Below are 21,250 nucleotides of genomic sequence, written 5' to 3'. Positions count from 1 at the left end.
CAGAGGCGTTAGACAATGTTCTGATTGTCTCCGCTGAGGCCAATATGTTGAGTAACGCCGTTGCTTTGGCTAAATTGCTTGAGGGCTGTTGAGCACATGGTTGAGCTGACATCCTTGTGCACCTTCCGTTTCATCTGAGGCACCTTCCATTTCATCTGAGACACCTTCCGTTTCAACTGAAACACCTTCCGTTTTCACTGAAACACCTTCCGTTTCAACTGAAATACCTTCCGTTTCAACTGAAACACCTTCCGTTTTAACTGAAATTTTCATATGTGTGTATGAGAGCTTTTCATATGTGTGTATGAGAGCTTTTCATATGTGTGTGAGAGCTTTTCAGTAGTGTGTGTGAGAACTTTTCAGTAGTGTGTGTGAGAGCATTTCAGTTGTGTGTGTGAGAGGGTATTCTGAATAATGTCCCTCACGGCCTCATAGAAAGGGGAGGGTTAACGTACGCGGGCTTTTGTACCTGACCGGGTAGGCAGACAGTTGGGTTTGGTTCTGAACGGGTTTCACCAACCTGGTTTATCTCAACCCCGGGGTAGCTGGCGTGTCCGCACAAGGAAATATATATATATATATATTTTATATATATATATATATATATCAGATATATAAAATATATCTGAGCTCTTGAGCTATCAAACTGACAACATGGTCTCTGCCTCTTGTGTCCTGAGTCCTGTCTGTTTCCCCCGCACGCTACAATATTAATCGCACATTGCATGATAGACAGATCCAATTATCACAGCGAGACAGGCTACTATACTTTCTGAGAGATGGCCTGGTTTTCTCGTGAGGGTGTCATTTACATCATTAATTAGATGATAAACAAAGTAATTATGAAAATAAGAAAATACAAAGACAAATAGGCCTAGCTTACTGTAATAAGCGATAAAACATCTAAGGTGGTCACTACATTTAATTTGTCTGCTAATTTTTGCCAGCCCTCTCGTGGATTTTGCAGACTTTAAAGGTGTTCCCTGCTGTTTTGATTAAATCTTCCAATTTGGAGTAACCTTCGAGCAAGCTCTTGCTCTGTTTGGTTCTGTTGCGGAAAACACGGGGCGCTCTTTTTGGCCATGGTGAGCAGTCAAAGACACATGTGAGCAGCCAATAGCAGCGTTGCTGATGAAGGTTTCTACTATCGTTACATACCCCCTTTAAGACCAACGCATAACTCAATCCAGCTATACTAATCATAACAACAAAGGTGTTGGAAGAACCGAATTAGCCAGATCATGATTAGAACGATGATGTTATCTCGGATGTGTCATTTGATCTCGGATGTAATAAGCGACATACGGAGAACGGGCCCCTGTTTTCCTGATCTGGAATCATTTTTTATTAACTGCAAACAGAAACGTTGCATGGGTTGTGCCAACAGTGCAACCGCACAGGGCCTCGCGCCACTGGGGGCCTCACGCCTGACTGCCTGTTATTTTATTTTTTCTACTTTCAATATTTTGTTATTTCTGTTCTTGACTCGATGTGCTCTAAAATGAAATTACCGTACAAGATTCAAGATTTACGTTACGCCACAGGGTGAGTGCGAGGAGGAAGAAGGAGAAGACCGGGAGAAACAATGTCAGCTACAAGAGAGCTCGACCGATTTCGCAAACATGAGTCGGTTGCTGAGTCTTGCAGAAATGGGGTGGCTCCGCAAGAACACTCACACACACGCGCGAGCAGTATATGACTATATAGCTGTCGGAATTATGGACAGTCCCCGTGTGGGTTGAACGTGATTGGGTTGGACGTCCCCCTGCGACGGCTCTGACTGCAAACCTTTTTACTCGCCACGCGAGTTCGCGTCATTCATCCTGGCAGGTGTATACATGCCTCCGCAGCCCAGCGCCAAGCAGGCACAACGTGTGTTCGCCGAACAGATATTGAGTAGGGGTGGGCGGATCGATCTAAAGTATCGATAGTATCCACACCAACGTTGGTATCAGTATTGATCGATACTCGCGTGATGAGATCAATACTTCAGTTTCAATTTCTCTTCTACATTCAGTACACAACTCCCTTTACATCCTAGTGGTTGTGCAAACACCGCTCTTCTCGCTTCGTTCAAGCTGACTTTGCCCCTCCCCTACTATGCTGTGTGTTGTTGCCGGCGTGCACGTGCATTAACGACTCAGCAGCACACTATACTAACAGTATTTTTGACAAAACTCTTTGTCCTGTGTTTTATTATGATCATAATCATGAACAATTAATTAAAGGTTAAATCATTCAATGATCATGAAAATTCAATGTCAGTTCAAATTCAATTTCCATTTTCATTCAAAATTGCATATTGATGATGCATTCACTTAATAAATGATGAGGCTTTGCTTTCCCCGACACGAAAGTAGATAAGCTGCTTTTCTAAGTAAAAAGTATCGGTATTGGTATTGGCAACACTGGCCCTGTATTTACTTAGTATCGGATTGATACCAAATTTTGCAGTATCGCAGACTGTAGCACTGGGTCACTCTGACCATGCCATGGTCCACCTGATTCCTGCATACAGACAGAAGCTAAAGCGCTGTACGCCTGCTGTGAGGACATCAAAACAGTGGACCAGTGAGGCTATGGAGGATCTGCGGGCGTGCTTGGACTGTACTGACTGGGACATGTTCACGACTGCTACCAATAGTCTGGATGAGCTCACTGAGACTGTGACATCATACATCAGCTTCTGTGAGGACTGCTGTATACCAACACGCACCAGGGTGAGCTACAACAACGACAAACCCTGGTTTACAAAAAATGACTAAATGTTTACAGCTAAACTCAGAAGGCTGAGGCTGGACAAAGAGGCCAGGTTTAGGAGTGGGGACAGATACAGTTTCAAGGAGTCGAAGTACATGTTTAATAATTAAGTGAGAGAGGCTAAACGACTGTACTCAGAGAGACTAAAACATCAGTTCTCTGCTAACGACTCTGCTTCTGTCTGGAGAGGGCTCAGGCAGATCACCAACTACAAGCCCAGAGCCCCCCACACCGTTAATGACTCTCGCCTGGCCAACGACCTGAATGAGTTCTACTGTCAATTTGAAAGTCAATTGGACTGTCCTGGACAACCCCTTCCCACACTATAGCCCTCTGCTCTTCTCCCTGTACACAAACAGCTGCACTTCAAGTCATCCGTCCGTCAAACTCTTTGCGGACAACAACATCCTCATTGGGCTCATCTCTGGTGGAGATGAGTCTGACTATAGGTGGAAAGCTGACAACCTGGTGACCTGGTTTAGCCAGAACAACTTAGAGCTAAATGCTCTTAAGACAGTGGAGATGGTTGTGGACTTCAGAAGGAATACAGCCCCACTCACCCCCATCACCCTGTGCGGCTTCCCTGTCAACACTGTGAAGTCCTTCCGCTTCCTGGGCACTATCCTCTCCCAGGACCTCAAGTGGGAACTGAACATCAGCTCCCTCACCAAGAAAACACAACAGAGGATGTACTTCCAACGGCAGCTGAAGAAATTCAACCTGCCAAAGATAATGATGGTGCACTTCTACACAGCCATCATTGAGTCCATCCTCACCTCCTCCATCACCATCTGGTACGCTACCGCCACTGCCAAGGACAAGAGCAGACTGCAGCGTATCATCCGCACTGCTGAGAAGGTGATTGGCTGCAATCTGCCTACCCTCTAGGACCTGCACACCTTAAGGACCCTGAGGGCGAGCGAGGAAGATTGTGGCCGACTCCTCCCACCCTGGACACACCCTGTTTCAATCACTCCCCTCCGGCAAAAGGCTGCAGTCCATCAGGACCAAAACCTCAAGCCACAAAAACAGTTTCTTCCCAACTGATTCTTCCCTGGCCTCTTCAACAAGGCCAAGGGCTCACATGGACTTTAGCCACTATCTGTACAATGACACCTTGACACCTTAATTCAAATTTGCACTATGTTACACTATTTGTATTTTTTATACTATTTGGATTTGTTATACTATTTGGATTTTTATATTGTATATTATCGCCATTTTATATTTCATATTCTTTCTTTTTATTCTTAGGATTAGTGAGACTTTGTAGCTTTAGGATAGGTAGACCACATACTTAAGTTAAGATTCCTAAATGTTGAATGTATACACCTTCCTGCCAAAGTAAATTCCTTGTCTGTGCAAACTTTCATGGAAATTAAAACCTTTCTGATTCTGATTCAGATTAATGCAAATGATCAATAGCCCTCCCCATTTCAGAATGGGTTGATAGACAAAAAGTTTTATCCAGATTTGTGTTCTCAACTCAAACTATAGCTACTGTAGCTGGCTAGCTAGGCCAAACTGTCCTCCTGTCTTCAAGTCAGCCCTTTGTCATGAACATTGTTAACTATCTCGTGCTTTGAACATGTTTCATTGAGATCAGTCAGGATAATAGTAACAAGCACCAAACTGTGGCATACTGTCTCCCTCTATTACTACAGCCCAAGGCCGTAATCATAATATATATTGGGGGGGGGACACATCCCCCCAATATTCAAATCTGGTCAAAATGTCCTCCCCAATATATTGATCTAAAAATATAAATGTGCTACGCTACGAAAGGCAACCATGCACGCTGTCTGAAATTATCATTAAAAATGTAATTCGTCCCCCCCAATGTTGACTCCATGGCTACGCCTTGCTACAGCCCACATCACCCCACCCCCATCACAACATGTACAAAATAACAACCATCGAGAATATATCAGTCGCAATACTTTTACTACTACTGTATACTGCTCTAATTCGTTATTAATTATTCAGGAAGATCTGTGTTTAGGGGCAAGATCATCAACTGAGTATTTAGTCAATTGAATTATCCTCTTTCCTCTCGCCTTAAGACTCACCACGTCACAGGTGTGCAGGGCAAGAAAAAGTGTTATTGCTCCATTAGAGGGTCTGACAATTGCCCAATTCTCTTCATTCAGGAATTCAGACTTCAAGAATCTATTTGAGGTGTAGGACACACATTTAAGTATAGTAAAATCAAAAGGATGAAGCAAGTAGGTACTTTAACCAGCTATTATCATTTGACCTGTTACGGATGTATCGAAGGAAGTCTGGGTGAAGAACGTAAAAGCGTCTCTCATCAAACTGTCCAGCATAGTATGTCCATGGCCTAGCAGAGAGAGGAGGAGGATGAAATGGGAATTCACGGTATTTGAACCCTTACCTGCCTTCAAGAGTCTCCACATACTCTTCTGTCTGTGCTTGTACATGTTGGGGCATTGCCTTCATTTTTCACTCCTTTGCTTCATTGGTCCACTCAATTTCAAAGGCTATCACTCAAACTATTAGTAGGCTTCTCTCATTGTATAATTTTTATTGGCTATTCAAACACTATTCATAGCCCCCTGGCATTAGCACTGATGCATGTTTGTTTAATATAGTACACGTTAGTCTGATATTGGCACAGATGCATGTGTGTTTAGGTGTGGTTCACAAGTCTGATATGCCTGATATGCCAGTCTGAGATGTTCCTGGAATTCATAGTTCCTGTATAGTTCCAAGAATTAAGATGTATAGAGGAGGAATGTATATTGAATATATACAAAATACTTACTGTATGCTCTGGTACAGCCCAGAGGAAATTGCTGTTTTCGCAAAAAGACCATCAAGCCACTGGTAATCAGCCAGACCCTCAGGAATCATCACATACTTTATACCCTAAAGGGGCAGAGCAACACAAAGAACCTGTTTATCCATTGTTGAATGCATCGCTCAGCTTTGGAGGGCACTACTTGAATGAAGTTGTAGGATTCAATACCTCATCATGGGGAACGCTTTTATACCCAAAGTCTTTAAAAAGCAGAGGTGACGCGGTTATGGAGAAGGCTGTGTGAACATAAACTGAAGTTCTCTTTCCTACATCCTCTTCAAAACCCTGTATGACAGCACCATTCATCCTTCAAAAAGACAGCACCATGAAGTCAAACATAATTAACAGGTATTAACATAATCATCATTAAATGAATAAATGCAAACTGCTTGGTAATTCTTATGTATGATTTTACATTTGGATTGCCAATGTAGAGCTGTATTGACAGAGACATAAAAAATAAATCCCCTTTGTCACTTACAGGGGTGGTCTTTTTTTTTTTGCTGGGCAGTTTTCGAAAACGGTACGTACCTCCTTGGTGTTATCAGAACAAGCTAGCACAGTGAGGCGTTTGGTTAGAGTGTCTGAAGGCCGAATTATACTTCTCCGACTCCGTTACAGACGGAGTCGGACAGATTGGTTGAATTTATAGTACTCCGAAGGCTGTGGGTGCTGAAAACACTTCACTGCCAGAAGAGTAGGTGGCGCTGCACTGCGATGCTAGCTAGGTTATCGAAAAGTCGGAGCTAATTTACAAATTAGCCGTTTCATATATAAAATAAGCACATTTTCAGCAACAACACTGCCCATTTCTCGTCACATTTAAATTCAGATGCTGATTTACATGTACTGTTCAGCTGAAATATGAATTGTAAACTTACAGCAATGGCGGTCAAAGAATTCTGTTCCGTCTTGTTGGTCACAGCAACCCCGCCCCTGACGCAAGCAGTTCTTAATATGGACCAATCACAGCCAAAGGGTATCCGTAAAATGACGGCCGGATAGACGGATAGTCAGGAAAATCAGGAGGTGCACGTAGAGCTCTCCGAGGGCACGGAGAGTGCATTCCCTGTGTCCGTCTCCGTAAAAACGGAGAAGTATAAATCGGCCTTGAGCCAAAAATCGAAAAACGGAAGGGGTACGTACCTCCAGAGAATGTCTAATATAGAGAGAACTGCCACTCTCGGGAAACTTCTGGGTTCTGAACTGGTTGCAGTTCCACTCTAGTTCCATATGAGGGCGCTAACGGTCGAGTGCAGAATGAATGGAGGTCTAATGGAGCTATACCCCTCAAAATCCACTTTTCTCAGGATACCATTTTTTGTCTAGTAATTTGAATACTGAATTCGAAAGGGGAGGCAAAAAAAATACACACCGCTGGGTGATAGATTTTTTTAAAGTCGCCTTTCTGTTCTAAAAAGCCTTTTAAAATCTCATTGACGTCATACACATTGTACGGCCTGAGATACTGCTTGACGGCAAGCTCTGGTTACTTCCACTTTTCTCTCGAGGCATTGACAGGTTGCCTCGAGCTGACAGGTTCTCCCTGTCAATACACATGCTAGAAAGAGTTTTGGTTTGCTAATGTTGTTGCTAATTTTGTTAATGCTCTGACATTCTGGTTCTGCTTCGGATGCCATCAAGCGGGATCTCTGGTCATAGTCAGTCCTTCACTAACCAATCAGCATTCGTTAGCAGAATGCTAGCGTGTTATGGGCAACAACGACTTGCCCTGTAAGAAATCGAAAGGACATAAGTACGCGTTCATTCAACTTTTGACCTGTAATCCATGTTGAACATGCAAAAACTACTATCAAATCTGAGATTTCTCAACGACAATCAGGTGAAAGAGACAAATTTAGCCGTTTAGCTCCATAGACTCCCATTCATTCTGCACTCGACCGCGATCACTCCCAGTGGAACTATGGTGGAAGTGCAACAAAATTTGGTACAATGGGGCTTAATAGGGAGTGGCCAGGCTCTCCTTAAACAGGCTCTGGTACTAGTGATGGGAAGTTCGGATCATTTCGGTTCTTTGAATCTCGTTCGGTAAAATGAACGAATCCTTTTTCGAGTCATTCGTTCATTTCAACGGGGGGGGGGGGGGGGGGGCTATCCGTCCACTGCAAACACGTATAATATTCTAATGTAGGTTAGTGCATGACATGTGCACCAGCAGATACTATTTTAAAAGAAATTCCAGCATTAAAATAATGTATTATGACAGTTTGTATGATTTGGTCATTTATTATCACACTAGCATTTAATTATCACGGCAAACAATTACACTGCACTAAACTGTAAGTGTAAATGTAAAGTGAAATCACAAAACCAGTCAGTATGATGACTTGAGCGAATATCATTCACATCTTACTAAAACAGCGGCCACGCGAAAGGCAATGAGGAAACTGTTTCCTCTACTAAAAAATACAATGCGGGTCACGTGAAAAAAGGATCCAAAGACTCGTAGAAAGACCGAGTCAGGAAATGAACGAATCGTTCGTTTCCTCTAGCTACCACTACAGAGCCTATGCAGGTCACGTGAAAAATGATCCAAAGACACGTAGAAAGACTGAGTCGGGAAATGAACGAATCGTTCGTTTCCTCTAGCTACCACTACAGAGCCTATGCAGGTCACGTGAAAAATGATCCAAAGACACGTAGAAAGACCGAGTCGGGAAATGAACGAATCGTTAGTTTCCTCTAGCTACCACTACAGAGCCTATGCAGGTCACGAGAAAAATGATCCAGAGACTCGTAGAAAGACCGAGTCGGGAAATGAACGAATCGTTCCCTCTAGAGTTTCCTCAAGCTAAAAGAAGAATGAAAAATGATCCAAAGACTCGTACCCGAAGACCGAGTCGGGAAATGAACGAATCATTTCTGTTTACTTGGACGAGCCTATGTAACAGTCCCGATGCGCGGCCACGAGAAAATTAACGAATCACTCTTTGAGAGGACTCGTTACTCCCGAGTCCTTGTAAGGATTCGTTCAAAATTAACGAATCGTTCACGAACGACACATATCTGGTACCTCCTTGGTGTTATCAGAACATGCTAGCACAGTGAGGCGTTTGGTTAGAGTGTGTGTGTTCAAGAACTTTGAAGAACGAAATAATGAAGAGGCAAAAGCCATCCGGGGCGGAATTTAAAGAAAAGAAAGGAAGAAGAGAAACGTGCAAAGTCGGGTCCGTGTACCTTGTGGCCATTGGTTTTTCTATTTTGCAACCCGTGTTGACAAACGTAAAATAGGGCCGTAATATCGTTTTGTCATTTTAGTAACTCAAACACACATTTAAGTATAACGGCTTGTTTTGGTTGTTTAGTTTGTTTTGGAATAATGAAATAACCATATAACACAAATGGTATAACGAGCCATTAATCGTTGTTTTGATTATTCTATATCCTTTATGCTGATATCTGCAAAAGATGAAAAATAGGCTCGTAATAACGATTTGTCCATTTTGGATGTCAGAACCAGATGATGGGGAAATGCGTGGTTTCCGTTGTTTTGTTTCATTTTGGAATTACGGAATAACCATATAACACAAACGGTATAACGAGCCATTTACTCATTTGTTTGATCGGCCGTATTATGCATACTGGCACAAGTGAAAAAGAGAGAGAGGGGGAGAGACGTGTAATGATTGGGGGTGTAATTACTATCGAACACCAGAGGGCAGCAACGACTAGCTTTTTTTTCTTTTCTTTTTTTCTGTGATCTGTAGGCCTACAATCTTGACAACATAGCAGCAGGTTCTTTAGTAGAAGACACACACACCAAACTGGAAGCACATTTTTGCTAGTTGATACTTAGTTAATAAATCTTTGATGAACCCTAGTTTCTTTAATATATATTAGAAACATTACAAGACGGGGCTCTAGTGTGTGTTCAAACAAAGCCAAAAGTGACAGACGGTATAAGTTGAAAAAGACAATCACACCCGTGCAAGAAACACTCCACAACCCTCCCTCCCCCCACCTAAATTACTGCTTTCAGTTCTGTTGTACGTTTTAATGAAGTGCATTGAGGCAATCATCGTAAGAAAGTTGAGGTCATGTGGGCTACCTTTGCAGTTTACATAGACACACAACTGACAGAGACTGTTGTGGATACTTTTTTCAAAGTTCTGATCATATTTTATGTCCAAATTCAACTCCTTCAAAGTCCAAAAACAGCACGGAGCAGCAATGAGAGGGTTCCCAGGAAAATCTGATTTCCTTCGTCTGTGCTACACCTTTTATATCCAACAAATTGAACTTTGAAAAAAGTATCCACAACAGTGCCTCTGTCTTTTGTTTGTTTGTTTTTATTTGGATCCCCATTAGCTTCAGCATAAGCTGAAAGCTATTCTTCTTGGGGTCCTACAATCTATCATGTGACAATACAATTTACACCATACACACAAGACATTATTCAGATTACAAATCATATTTTACAATTAACACAATTAATCACACACGAAAAATAAATAAAAATACTAATATTGAGAAAATTGACAAGATTAGGCTACCCCAAATACATAACATTACATTTAGTCATTTAGCAGACGCTCTTATCCAGAGCGACTTACAGTAAGTACAGGGACATTCCCCTGAGGCAAGTAGGGTGAAGTGCCTTGCCCAAGGACACAACGTCATTAGGCACAGCTGAAATCGAACTGGCAACCTTCAGATTACTAGCCCGATTCCCTAACCGCTCAGCCACCTGACTAGATTTTTTATTATTTTTATTTATTTTTAAATAAGATAACGAAAGCCATATGACTGAATCTCTCAAAATTTATCTTAGATATTGAAATGTCTTTGAAGGTCATAGTTCTTAAGTGATTTTTTAAAACCATACTGAGTGTTTTGTTGTTTGATGGTATTTGGAAGAGAGTTCCATTCACACATTGCTCTATACCTGACTGAACGTTGAATTGATTTGGTTCTCACTTTAGGTAAAATAAAACTACCTCCTACTGCATGCCTTGTTGGATAATGATGTATATCATTACTAAATGATAGTTTTGAATATACAGTAAAAGGTGTTTTGTTTGTTATAACATTGTGTAAAAAAAACATTAGTGAATACCAAAATCTGTTTTTAACTGTAAACCATGAGAGGCTTTCATGCATTTTATCCACATTTGATCTAAACCCACATGAGAGAGCCACACGTGTCGCTTTATTCTGCATCACTTGTAGTTTTCCTATATTAATTGTTGAGGTACTGGACCAAACAACAGAACAATAATCAAGGTGTGAAAAAAACAAAGCATGAATTACTTGTTTGACGGTCTGTGGTAAAGTGTTTTTCACACCTTTTAATAACAGACAAAGCGTTGCCCATTTTAGTTACCAGTTTTTGAACATGTCTATCCCAACACAATCTATGATCAATCGTCACTCCCAAAAGTTTAGCCTCTTCTCTTTGCTCTACATAATTTTTCTCTATGCTGAGTTCAAGTTTTGGTTTGGAACATAAAGAAGAAGGAGTTACAACCACTAAACAAGTAGTTTTAGATACATTGAGAATCAATTTGTTACTCCTTATCCAGTCCACCACTAACTGTAGCTCTATCTGTAGTTTTGTATTTAAATCACCAATATCAGTTCCTGCTAAATATATAGTGGAATCATCAGCAAACATTGAAATGCTGTGTTTCAGTTGTGTTTATATGTAAACTGCAAAGGTAGCCCACATGACCTCAACTTGCTCATGATGATTGCCTCAATGCACTTCATTAAAACGTACAACAGAGCTGAAAGCGGTAATTTAAGTGGGGGTAGGGAGGGTTGGGGAGTGTTTCTTGCACGGGTGTGATTGTCTTTTTCAACTGATACCGTCTGGCACTTTTGGCCTTGTTTGAACACACACTGGAGCCCCGTCTTGTAATGTTTCTAATATATATTAACTAGCAACTAGCAAACGCGGTCAACATGTGCAGTGTCAGTCATGTCCAGATCTTATCCAGAGCGACTTACAGTAAGTACAGGGACATTCCCCCTGAGGCAAGTAGGGTGAAGTGCCTTGCCCAAGGACACACCGTCATTTGGCAGAGCCAGGAATCGAACCGGTAACCTTCAGATTACTAGCCCAACTCCCTAACCGCTCAGCCACCTGACTTCCGGGTTACTGAAATGAATTTGTGCAACAGGCAAGGGATCCACCTGAACAATCAATTTACTTCATTAGAGATAGCCATTAGAATTATCTCTACCTGCATAGACTACAAGTAGTTAGATACTGTGGTGAACCTGGCTTGTTTTGCAGTGGTTTACACAGTCTCGCTAAACAGATGATCAGAGTGTTGTGATGGGCTCAAATAAACACGCATTGCTATGTTTTTACAACCGGAGGATTGATCGGAAGACTAGAAACCATTTTGTCAGAATAAAAAATTAAAAACTATGCCTCTGACTGGTTTTGAACCTACAACCCTTTGCTTACCAGCACAACATCTCAGCCAATTGAGACATTCCCAGACAGGGATTACACAAAACTGGATAATAAAAAAAGCTGTTTCTCCAATGGCGAGCATTGTCAGATTTGGTCGAAGTTCAAACAGCTGTAATTCAGTCATATTTCAACATATCAAGGTGAAACTTTGCATGGGACTTCAGGGTCACCTTAAAGCCTATTAGGTTTGAACCATCCTTCAAAAATACATTTGATTTAGTGACACAAACATATTGAGGCAATGTGGACATTTACATAAATACACCCATTTCAGCCATTTTGTACTTGATTCAATTGCCTTAAGTAACGTTTTTAAATACGTCAATGATAAATATCTGTACCAAATTTCAAGTCAATTTCACCTTTGGTTCAAGAGAAGAGGAATTTTGAAGGTTTTCCCAAATTATCACAGTACAGGAAAATCCATCATGGCGGACCTTATGGGTCCTTGAGGCTTTTTTGTTCCTCATGAAAAATGAGGCATGCACACCAAGTTTCAGAAGAATTGGAGCAATGGGGTGGAAATGCCATCACTTTGAAAATCGTCCCATAATTGGTGTGGGGGTACCCACTTGGATGTAGTATCAATGTGCCAAATTAGAAAATTTATGACCAGGGACTTTTTGAGATATTGGGGCGCAAGGAGAAGAAAAATAATAAGAATAAGAATAAGAATACCAACAATAACAATAGGTTCCCTCCTACCGGAGGAACCTAATAATAACCAACAACTTAGGAACGGTTCGCTTGACCCGATGTTAGTTTCCTCAAGGATCACAATGACTCTTGCTTAGAGACTTGTTGCTCTTGTGGTTAGTGGTAACTGACTTAAATTTTTGTACTCGCTGTGATATATTGTTTTTATTATTATTGCTTGCTTTTTCCACAGGTACACTTGCACTTATAGCGGTTCATGTTGTTTAATTGTAACTTGTTTAACTACATGCTCTTATGGTTCTTCCCTTTGGCACTTATTTTGGTTGGTCACAATGTGTGCTTCATGTTTTGGCTACTCGCAATGTTTTGTGGCTATCTTGTTGTTATGATCAGTGACCTATGCACTTTGTAAAGCTCTCTCTTGGAAGTCGCTTTGGATAAAAGCGTCTGCTAAATGAATAAATGTAAATGTAAATGTAACAATAGGTTCCCTCCTAACGGAGGAACCTAATAAACGTCCATTTACTATGATCTAGTTATATATATTTAAATATTCCACCGCTGAGCTTGCGTCACTTGGCGGATCCTCGCAAAGTGACACGGCAGATTCTTAGCTGAAAGAAGCTAATTACTACGTAAACATTAGAGGTATAATAATCCAGCTCTTGTTTAACGTAACAGTCATTTAACTCATGGCTACAATAGCAAACCAGCACAACAATGACAATTTCCACTCAACAAAACGAAATTCATGAAGTCACATTTGTATTTCGAACAAACGGCAAACTTATCAGCAAATTTTAACACTATTTACCGCCTTGCATCATGGGAATTGACCAGCCAATGAACCACGCTATCTTCATTTTTTCACGTCATTTCATTCTTCGGGCAGTTTGACAGTTTAACCTTCAAATGCAACCCTTCTGTCTGCTTCTTTCTCAAGTAGCTTTTTCGTTTTTTCCATTAATACTCCAATTGATAATTATTAGTATAAGATTATAGGGTTTCAGAATGTTTTGGCAGTAATTAAGGTTGCAGCTTCAGTAACAAAAAAGATTCAGTGTGCAATGCATAATAGACTTTCCTAGACATGAATAATTAGAATGAGATGGATCTAAAAAAATTTACCTGTATTGTACTTTTAAATTATTTTGGCTGTTTTTGCTGTGTAATAATAGAAAACGTACATCCTACTCCAGAAGAAATGTATACCATTTTCTGTTTCTAAGCATATCAAAAGTGAACTATTTTCTAAGTATACTTCTTACAAAAGTGAACTATTTTCAAAGCATACTTAAAAGTATATCAAAAGTGAACGATTTTCTACGTATACTCCTTAAAAGTATATCAAAAGTGAACTATTTTCAAAGCATACATAAAAGTACGTCAAAAGTGAACTATTTTCAAAGCATTTCTTAAGTATACTTCTTAAAAGTATATCAAAAGTGAACTATTTTCAAAGCATACATAAAAGTATATCAAAAGTGAACTATTTTCAAAGCATACATAAAAGTATATCAAAAGTGAACTATTTTCTAAGCATTTCTTAAGTATACTTCTTAAAAGTATATCAAAAGTGAACTATTTTCAAAGCATACATAAAAGTATATCAAAAGTGAACTATTTTCTAAGCATTTCTTAAGTATACTTCTTAAAAGTATATTAAAAGCGAACTAGTTTCTAAGCATAGGCCTACATCTTAAAAGTATATCAAAAGTGAACTAAAAGTGTACTATCAATATTTTAGTATACTTATATTATACTTTAATTTACTTCTTTTTTTGTAAGGGAAGTGACAAAACGATATTACGGCCCTATTTTGCGTTTGTCAACACGGGTTGCAAAATGGAAACACCAATGGCCACAAGGTAGGCCTACACGGACCCAATTTGTCCAGAAGTGAGGAATACTGGTAAAAATCCAAGTGTTGTATTGTCAACTTTAGCGAATGGATTGTATGTAATCTTGCTAGCTAGTTAGTTAGCTAGCCAGTGACTTGTGACGTTCCTTGTTATTGCCATTCAGTCGAAACATCAGTTCAAGTTCAGCTGTACCACAATTTGCGTCATTTTCGATGTGTCATGAAATAAAAATGTGAGTAATCGTAACGTAAGTTTTGGTGGAGCGAGCTAGCAAGTTTAATTAGACATGATTTTACTAATCAAATGCAGTCTTGCAGGGCAAAATAGCGTTTGAAAGTTGCAATTCCGTTTTCGTGCAAAATCGTTTTAAATTTTTTGTCCCACTTAGATATTCATCTGGGACAGTCGTTAATTTGCACAAAAAGGACAGTAGTGTACAATGACAATCACAGGGCTCTCAAGTTTTGAAGACAGGCAAGAGTGACATTTCCCCTCCCCCAGCCCCCCCCCCCTCAAATTAATTAATTAATTAATTGCTTTTTACCTGACATCTTTAAAAGGCAGCAATGATTAATGCATCCATGGCCAGGATATAATGATAAAGTATGACATGACTTTAAAAGTGACCTATAACATCGACTATGCAAAACACTTAAATGTATTTAGTGCTAATAAAATTATTAAGCCTATTTGGAAAAATATGTTTATAATGTGACAATATGTCAGTCATCGTGTGATAACGAAAATATGACTAGGCCTAGACTCAGGGGCGATTCTAGGATCAGACCTTTAGGGGTGCTCAGCCCCCAATGACAATGTGACATGAATACAGTGCCTTGCAAAAGTGCAAAACCCCCTTGCTAATAACAGGAATGCAAACAGGTCAAGGGTGAAAAAGGTGAGAAGGATACGGCGAACCCCCGACCCTCTAGGGGGGTCTGGGGGCATGGTCCCAATACATTTTAAAGTTAAACGCAAAATTAAGAGGCTATATCTATGTAGAATCTGTGCTCTTGTAAACAATGTCATGTTATTTTAACCATAAAGACATTTTTTGTATAGCATTGGTTCCAGAGCCAGTTGTAAAGTTGGGAAGCATGGGTAAAATGCTGTGTTGGCCACGGCCACGAATCACGTAGGTTACCCATTTTGGTTTCAAAAAGGTGAGGAGTTTGCATGCCTGTAAATAAATCCCTAATTTCACTGGATAAAAATTCATACATTTATGTAATATTATGCAAAATATTGAAAGAATGAAAAAACTAAGGATGTCCCTTTCTTCATGAACTTTTTAATTATTATTCTTTAAAGGGGTGCTTCAGCACCCCTAAAAAAGGTCTAAAATCGCCACTGCCTAGACTACTTGTTCTGAACAGGTGTTGTCAGTGAACAGGCTGTAAAACTGTTGGTTTAGTTACAGACACTCATGAAAAACTGATGCTAATTATCTGGGAAACATTTTTCTAACATTTTCTAAGTTGTCATTGTTTGTGTCAAACAAGTTGTTAATTAGTTGTAACATTAAAACAGGAGATCATGACTTGCTCTGTGCTCAAAGTGATGCTCAAGCTCACGTGGTTTCCTCTGTAGGTGAACGAAACTTTCAGAAGACGTTGTAGCAGAATCACGTGAACAATTCCAGGATATGCTTTTTTCCATTGGTTGTTGCGTTAAATCTTACCCAGATACAATAGTCGTATTTTCTGATTAGCTATTGTGTAGACCTTTTCTTATTTTGGATTGGGTGATAAGTGGCAGGCTCGACTAAGAACTTCAGGGGAGACGCACTTGATTCCTGCCGGTTCCATAGTGAGAGAGGCGCGGCCAGAGAAATTTCGTTTGGGAGCTGTGGCATATTAAATATATTATAAATAGTTTTTCCGCGTGAGAAATACAATGTGTGGCGGGAGTGCGTGACAAAAGACCGAAATGAGTGACTGTCACGCTCAATGCGTGACACTTGAGAGCCCTGCAATCACACTTTAATGGCACACATCTGGGGAGGTGGTCTCAACAGTTGAAGAGGAAGGTGAACCGAGGAAGAATGAAATTGGCCGGGTTTCCCAGATTCGTACAAGTTGTGTTCTTGTAAATATAGTTTGTAAGAGGACATGGGCCTACTACGCCCTCTAGGGGGGAGTGAGGCGGAGTAAAGGCGTTGCCAGAGTGACCTGTTCTGATTGTGTCTCCCCAAATGTGATCTGTGTTGAATGAAGAACTCAATAAAAAATGAAATGAAAAATATAGTTTTTCTTTATTTCGAGCCTTGTCTCTGGTTTTCTTTCTTTGTCCGGCTGTCACAGCGGAGCCGTAATATATACTGTCATACAAACGCTCACAAGTTCTAAACGGGTTTAATGTCATGTTTGATGTGATTTTGTGTCTTATTTTACTTGTCACATGTTAATATTGTTTTCAGTCTTATACGATTTATATTTTACAGGTTTAGCACAGTTTTGTGCAAGCAGTGGACCCAAATGTGTTACTTTATCTTCCAAAGGCGTCACATTTGGTTTGCTGCTTTTTTTTAAACTTCAGTTGTCTTTTGTTAATACAAAAATACTATGCCATCGGTTTTATTTGTTAATCATCATCACTAATCCTAACCCAATTTAAAAAGCAGATTAAGTTGCTGTTTTTGTTTATTTAGACTCCTTTAAACTCCTTTTTTATAAAAATGTATATAAAACATTTATTGACGTCAATGCTTAAAGGAAATCTTAAATCTCACTTACCGAAACACATAGTCATGTGCATCTATCTCCTTCCCCATGCCAGAGCCATTGAGAATGCCACCATTGGCCACCACAGCACAGCGCACACATCGTGTGGGATCCCCCTGAGCCATAAACGGGATGCTGTCCTCAGGGATTCTGTCCACGGCTGCCTTCACCTCTACACACACACACACACACCTCATCCAGACATGTCATTGTACAGCCTTGTTCATGACCACATATTGTAATGGAGCAATAGGCATAATGTCCTTAAGGTATGATATAAGTCAAGAGTGTAAAACTAGTTTACTCCATTCCCAAGGAAAAATTACACTGTAAAATCTATTCTAAAATGTGCATTTTAAAATTCAGAACAGACACAGTCCCATTTTGACAAATACACAGACCAGAATAGTTGTACTCCATGAAGCCAAATGGGTTGTTAAAATGTGCCAGTCTGTTCCATTCACTAACATTGAGGTGATCTTTGTGCATAAACAGCTGCACATTAGGAATAAAGGCGTGTTTGAAGCCAAAGTCCTCAGTGTGTTGCAGAGACCGGGGACACGTCTAGTAGTAAAGAAAGACAAAGAGACAGAGGAAGATAATTGACTCAGACAACACATGAATCAATCCATAACGGTAATTGTGAAGGAATGATAACATACTGCTGATCAATGCTGCTATACCAATCAATACCTCGTATGTATATGTATACACACATGTCATGTAATGCGTAAAGGAGACATGACATCCTGTTTTTTGATGCTTTTATATAGGCCTTAGTGGTCCCCTAATACTGTATCAGAAGTCCCATTACCGAAATTCAGCCTTGGTAAAGAATTACAGCCACTACTAGCAGTCCCACAAGGAGCTTTCCTCAGAACGCGCTGTTTTGGTGTCTGTAGCTTTAAATGCTAATGAGAAGCGGAGGGGCGGCACCATGCGCTAATGTTTACAATGGATGTATCGCAATGGCTGTATCCCCGTTGCTGTAAGATGCTTCGAATTTGCCCATTCTCATCTGATAACCCTGGTTTGCAGAGGTACACACTCAGTCATTTCAATGAGGGGAAAGGCGGATATCGCGCGCGCCATAACACCAACAGCAGAACGACATCCAAATAACAAAGAAGTGTACAACACTCATGTTACAGCATGTGTATTCACACACATACTTGATGCTATCTACCTTTCTATTAGCGACAGTAACTCAGCTGTTAGCTGCAGAGCTAATGTTACAGCCACATTCTAAGGGTAGCAAGCTAGGTAACCATATACAGTAAAGCTACAAAATGATATAGCGTTAGTTAACTTACTTGTCCGAGGTTAGTAGATGGACGAAGGAGAGTTAGTACTGATCCAGAATTTAATTTCAGCAAGGCCAGTTTTGTATTAGCTCAAGTTGAGGAAACAGTCGTGACTGAAGTGTTTGGCGCAGACATACAAAACAAATGCGCCGACAACAGAAGTTGTGTAGGCGCATTTCCAGAGAAAATTAAATTAAGATACTGGGTTTTCAGAGGCTCGGATGAAGGAACTGTAAAAAGATTTTTGTTTTCCTTTGTACATCCAAACTGAGCAAATGTAATGCTTTGTTCGTTTGCAAGCCATGATGTCTCTCGAGGATAAAAACACTTGCATGGTCAGAGCTCAGTTTCTTATGGGCAGGCCAGATTCTCTGGGCGGGCAAAGCAGAGAGAGGGGAGGTAACCTTCCTCCTTGTGACGTAACAAAGAGGAGATTTTCAAACAGAGCAATTGAGCTTTCATTTTCTGAAAGGCGGAGAAGAACACCCAGGGCTTGGTTTACACCGATCGAAAATTCTAGCCACTGGGGGACCAAAGGCAGGCTAGAGGAACTCATATTAATGTTAAATAACCTCCTAAAGTGAAGTTTTCATGTCATGTCACCTTTAATACTAATAGACATAGATATATATAAACACTAGATGTCTTACGGCGGAGTCTAGAACGTCCGCACGTGGCGGCCATCTTGCGACAGTCAACTCGCTCACCCATAACATTGTGTTGAATCTACATGTACTTTTTAAATGACCATAATTTGTGGCCGCCACGTGCGGACGTTCGACTCCGTTGTCCGGCAACGCGGACGAGACATCTAGTGTTTATATATATATCTATGCTAATATATACATATATCCAATGATTCTAAGTAAGTGGAATGCTGAGGTCAAGCAAGCCAGCATGGGAGTCGAGTCTGTGGCACTCAGGGTCTGGTGTGAGCACAGTGGGCTATTCAGCTCTGGGGAGCAGAGTGTCAAAATGAGAGATAAGGTGATGCTGGGACAGTAACTCTTCTCTGCTAAAGGACGAGTCAGACCGGCTGGTCTGACTTGCAGTTCGGATATACTCTGTTCTGAGGTCACATTCCCTTGGAGACCCTGCCCCTGTCCCCCCTTTCACACTACCCCTCCCCTTGGAGACCCTGCCCCACCTGCTTTCCCTTGGAGACCCTCCCCTCCCCCCTTTTCACACTGGATGATCTACCCCTTCCCCTTGGAGACCCTGCCCCACCTTTCCCCATACATCATCGACCCTGGCCTGGTCTGCCTCACCCCTTCTCCTGGAGACACGACTCCCCCCCTTCCTGGGAGGCGCAGCTCCCATCTCCCTGCACGCCATCAGGACCTTGGGGCGATCTACTCCCTTCCCTGGAGCCCCCCCTCCCTTGTATTACCTCAGACCTGTGGGTCTTGTCTGCCCCCCTCCCTGAGTAGACCTGTGGGTCTTCTCCGCCCCCTCCCTCTCCGAACATCACCAGATCCTTGGACTGCCCACCTTGTGCCACCATGAACGCCCTGGACATTTAATTGGACAACCACATTCCCACTCCACGGTCTTCTGACGAATCGCCTGTCACAGACCTCCCTCTCTGGGGGGGGGGGGGGGTACAAGACCTGTCTCCCGAAGACAGGGAGACAGAACTTGGTGTGGGCAGAACTCTCTCTGATCTCTGTCATGACCACTTTCTCAACGAAGGCCTTCGTTTGTTCTATTCTGAGACTCTGTTTCTGTGAGACTGCTGTTGCATCATCGACTGATTCATTGTACTAGACTACGAACATCCTGGTGTGTTGTTTTCATTGTGTATCTTGTGATTGCATCATTACTTACATTAAACTACAAATAACTTGGTCCGATGTTTAACCTTGTATTATTCTCCACTACCCAGTTACACAATCCTTAACATAATCTATCAACTTATTTTAACTTTAACAATTAACAATAAACACAATTAATTCTCCTGTCACTTCTTCACCACCGTCACCTCTGATAATAGTATCACACACCCATCTATGCTTGATACTAATATGCTCTGCCTAAGGCAATGCACATTATAGAATTTAGCACCCCAAAAAATATGTGTTACATGCATACATGAATTACTTATATATTGAATTACCGTCTGTCTTGTTTGAATATCCTGGACGTAAATTTCCTCAAAATCCCAAACAGGCACTTTACTAAAGTCCTTTTTGAAAAGAATAGGCATGAGGGTCTCCTTGTGTGCAGATGCAGTTGGCTTGCTTGGTCTCCTGGTTTGCCTCCCAGATGTCAGAGTGTTCCCAGTTTGGATAGTTGGGTTTGTCTTTATATAATTTGAGGTGTCACTGGTTGATGCAATCTCTGGAATGGTTATACTTTCTATTGGAGGGGAATGGCTGGCAAACGAGTCAAGTTGTTACAAACTTTCAAAAAGTCAGAGATGACCACACAAACATTTATCTCTTGAGGCCAATTAGAGTCAGCATTTCATGCAGGAAATAAGATATGCAAGAAAGTACATGTTACAAAGTTGTGGGGAAAATGTTATATTTTGACAACTTACCGCACACGGCTGTATCTGGATATATGTCCTAAAAACCAGTAGAGGATGGAACATGCCACCAACCCTCTAACTAGTAGATGAATTCTCCTGTAGTGTTGAAATTTCATTATGGACAATATTTTCTAAAGTTACACTT

The 21,250-nt window shown here is 40.9% G+C and overlaps 1 protein-coding gene across 1 annotated transcript in view; it reads right to left on the bottom strand.

Annotated features, from left to right (window-relative positions):
• The window catches only part of LOC136950824 (alpha-N-acetylgalactosaminide alpha-2,6-sialyltransferase 1-like), a 28,252-nt gene extending 7,002 nt beyond the window's left edge, over nucleotides 1–21,250 (bottom strand). The window contains exons 1-8 of the mRNA XM_067245300.1: nucleotides 21,115–21,250; nucleotides 20,689–20,947; nucleotides 17,670–17,832; nucleotides 17,281–17,440; nucleotides 5,750–5,888; nucleotides 5,546–5,649; nucleotides 5,018–5,101; nucleotides 4,830–4,929 (exon numbers count right to left, since the gene is read on the bottom strand). Coding sequence (XP_067101401.1) covers nucleotides 4,830–4,929; nucleotides 5,018–5,101; nucleotides 5,546–5,649; nucleotides 5,750–5,888; nucleotides 17,281–17,440; nucleotides 17,670–17,832; nucleotides 20,689–20,947; nucleotides 21,115–21,221 — 1,116 coding nt within the window. The 5' untranslated portion in view covers nucleotides 21,222–21,250. The remainder of the gene's footprint in view (nucleotides 1–4,829; nucleotides 4,930–5,017; nucleotides 5,102–5,545; nucleotides 5,650–5,749; nucleotides 5,889–17,280; nucleotides 17,441–17,669; nucleotides 17,833–20,688; nucleotides 20,948–21,114) is intronic.

Source organism: Osmerus mordax, chromosome 10 (genome assembly GCF_038355195.1).
Source record: "Osmerus mordax isolate fOsmMor3 chromosome 10, fOsmMor3.pri, whole genome shotgun sequence".
Taxonomy (NCBI): domain Eukaryota; kingdom Metazoa; phylum Chordata; class Actinopteri; order Osmeriformes; family Osmeridae; genus Osmerus; species Osmerus mordax.
Note: the sequence above shows the minus strand (reverse complement) of the source record. Positions and strands in the feature narration are given on the sequence as shown.